The sequence below is a fragment of the Berghia stephanieae genome, chromosome 9 (assembly GCF_034508935.2).
Source record: "Berghia stephanieae isolate SIO BIC M18660-M18661 chromosome 9, UCSD_Bste_1.3, whole genome shotgun sequence".
Lineage (NCBI taxonomy): Eukaryota > Metazoa > Mollusca > Gastropoda > Nudibranchia > Aeolidiidae > Berghia > Berghia stephanieae.
The window spans coordinates 33,760,227-33,762,726 of NC_088368.1; the positions used below are offsets into that span (position 1 = coordinate 33,760,227).

At 37.9% G+C, this 2,500-nt stretch overlaps 1 protein-coding gene across 1 annotated transcript in view; it reads right to left on the minus strand.

Moving 5' to 3' along the window:
• LOC144979202 (uncharacterized) overlaps positions 1 to 2,472 on the minus strand; it is an 11,068-nt gene extending 8,596 nt beyond the window's left edge. Inside the window, exon 1 of the mRNA XM_078925811.1 lies at positions 2,312 to 2,472. Within this exon, the coding sequence (XP_078781937.1) occupies positions 2,312 to 2,338 (27 nt within the window). The 5' untranslated portion in view covers positions 2,339 to 2,472. The remainder of the gene's footprint in view (positions 1 to 2,311) is intronic.
• Between the last annotated feature and the right edge of the window lie 28 nt (positions 2,473 to 2,500).

Below are 2,500 nucleotides of genomic sequence, written 5' to 3' on the forward strand. Positions count from 1 at the left end.
CGGACAATAGTAATTGATTGCTACCATTTGGATAGGACTCTAATCTATCTCAAAGTACCAGCTTTCAAATCACTTCTGAATGGACAGGGGCTCAGAAAAAAAAATTTCGACCCCACCCGGGATCGATATTGATCCCTTTGGTTGTGAAGCGAGTGCTCTATCAAATGAACGATCGGGAACCCCCCCCCCCCCCCCCCCCCCTCTTTTTTTTTTTTTTTTTTTTTTTTTTTTGGTGGGAAACGCCGGTTATACAGTAGCCATCGTTAACTTATAGCCTGACACTGACCAAAAAAAAAAAAAATGACGTCAAAATGCCAGTCTTTGGCCACAAAAGAAAACAAATCGTGAGTTAGTTGTATTCAATAGTTCAACCAATGGGACCACCTGTTTCCATGAGCACTACTAACGACAACTCACTAGGCGGTGCAAAAACCAAATAATGACGTCAAAATGCCAGTCTTTTGGGGTTTCAGTGTCAGGCTATACTTCACGATGGCTACGGCTCTGCTAACGACAACTCACTAGACGCTGCACAAACCTTAAAAAATGACGTCAGACTGTAAGTCTCAGAGGTTCTAGTGTCAGGCAAAAGTTAACGATGGCGACGGTTATAATCGAAGCAGCCCATCCGATCCGCTGGCAGATAGGACGGTATGAGTAACTTTGAACGTTTATATAGATAGTATGCGCTTGGCTAAGAAGCTCATAACATTGCCATCCGGAAGTATAACTGATCAACACACAAAACTGTGTGTATCCATGAACGTTTATAGTCTGGTTAATACAGCTCAGTGAGCATTACTCATAAACGCGGATGGCAAAAAACAATAACAAAGAGCTGAGTGACGTCATCTTCGAACTATCTATATTGTCTGATTAATACAGGTAGTGAGAATTACTCATATACATGGATGGCAAATAAAAACAAACAAACAAACAAAACAAAACATAACAAAACAAATACAAAACAATAACAAAGACTTGAGTGACATCAACTTCGTTCTATCTGTTGAATTGGGGGGGGGGGGGGGGGGGGGGGTGATTGAGGTATCAACAACGGACATTAATTATGACAGTGAGACTTGAATTTAGCCGTGTGGCTATTATTTTATCTAGTGGTATGACATTCGCTTTTCAGCATGAAGGCACAGGGTTAGTCCCGCTCCGAACGGGGCATAGTTGAGTCCTTGGCAAAGGCTCTTTACTTACATTCTCTCACCGTACTCACCGTACTCAGGTGTACAATGAATATCGGCAGTTAACAGCGTTGTCTGTCTGAAAAAATGTAATATCGTCAATCATGAGCCATATGCAGTCTTACATGTTAAATGTTGCTATTAACTAGAGAGCGCTTTAAGCAAGTTTAGTGGATATGGTGCTATAAAAATTTTCGAGGTTTAGAGGGTTTAAAAAAATTTGAATGAGGAAAATTAAATATAATTTCTTAAAGATTTAGTCTGGATTTTTCGCTCAGAATTTATCCAAAGCGCCCATACTATTGAGTGCTTCAAGTCCAGACTGAAGACAAAGTGATACTGGACTGCTAGAAGCTGTTGCGTGTGAACAAAATAATAAACAAAAATGAATATAACAGCTTTAAAAAAAAAAGAACAAAATACCAAACACGGAACGTTTCGTACTCAAAACCCTTCTTCAGCCAACAATTTAAAAAAACCCCAATAAAGACATAAATACATTAATATCAGGAATTTAGTAATGTATTTTTGTCTTTATTGCTCTTTTTTGAAGCTGTTATATTTCTTTTTGTTCAAGACTGAAGACAGAACATTATAGATGAACTTTTCCTATATATTTCAAAATCACTTTCTTCATATTTCATTGGTATCAGCATGACTTGATAAATCATCAACAGTCGTCACAATTTAATTGTCTTAAAATTCTCAAATCACCCATGAATTGTAAAGCGCCATCGAACACCTTAGGCGGAACTTGGCGCTCTATCAATATTATTATAAAAGTATTAAATTATTATAATCAAAGTTACAAAAACAAACATTTTATATTATTGGTCGTTGAAATTTTAACGTTAAAAATCCCCCTTTTTTTATCTGGTTCACCCCCACATGATACTGTTTTGAGGCGATGGGTCACAGTTGACGTGTAGTGATCTGCAGGTCTGATAACCCAAATTGTAATGAGCCCACTGTTGCAATGGAAATGCCCTCAAATCAACGAAACATACACTCCATTACATCAATGTCAAATCAAGCCCATTATTGTGCCCGGTTATCAGACCTGCTTACGAGTGCACCTTGGTCACAATAATTTATTTTAACTGGGTCAAACAAACCATATAATTCGGTGTCTGTCTCAGCATTTTGAAGATGATATTATCCTCTGAAATAATCAAATTGTGGTCCTAAAACTATAATGGGGAATGAAAACAACACAGTAATATTATGAGCACAGTAGAATGTTTTATTCCTCCCTCCCTCCTCTTGCTGTAACCCCAGGATCATTGGACAGTGATAAGGATTAA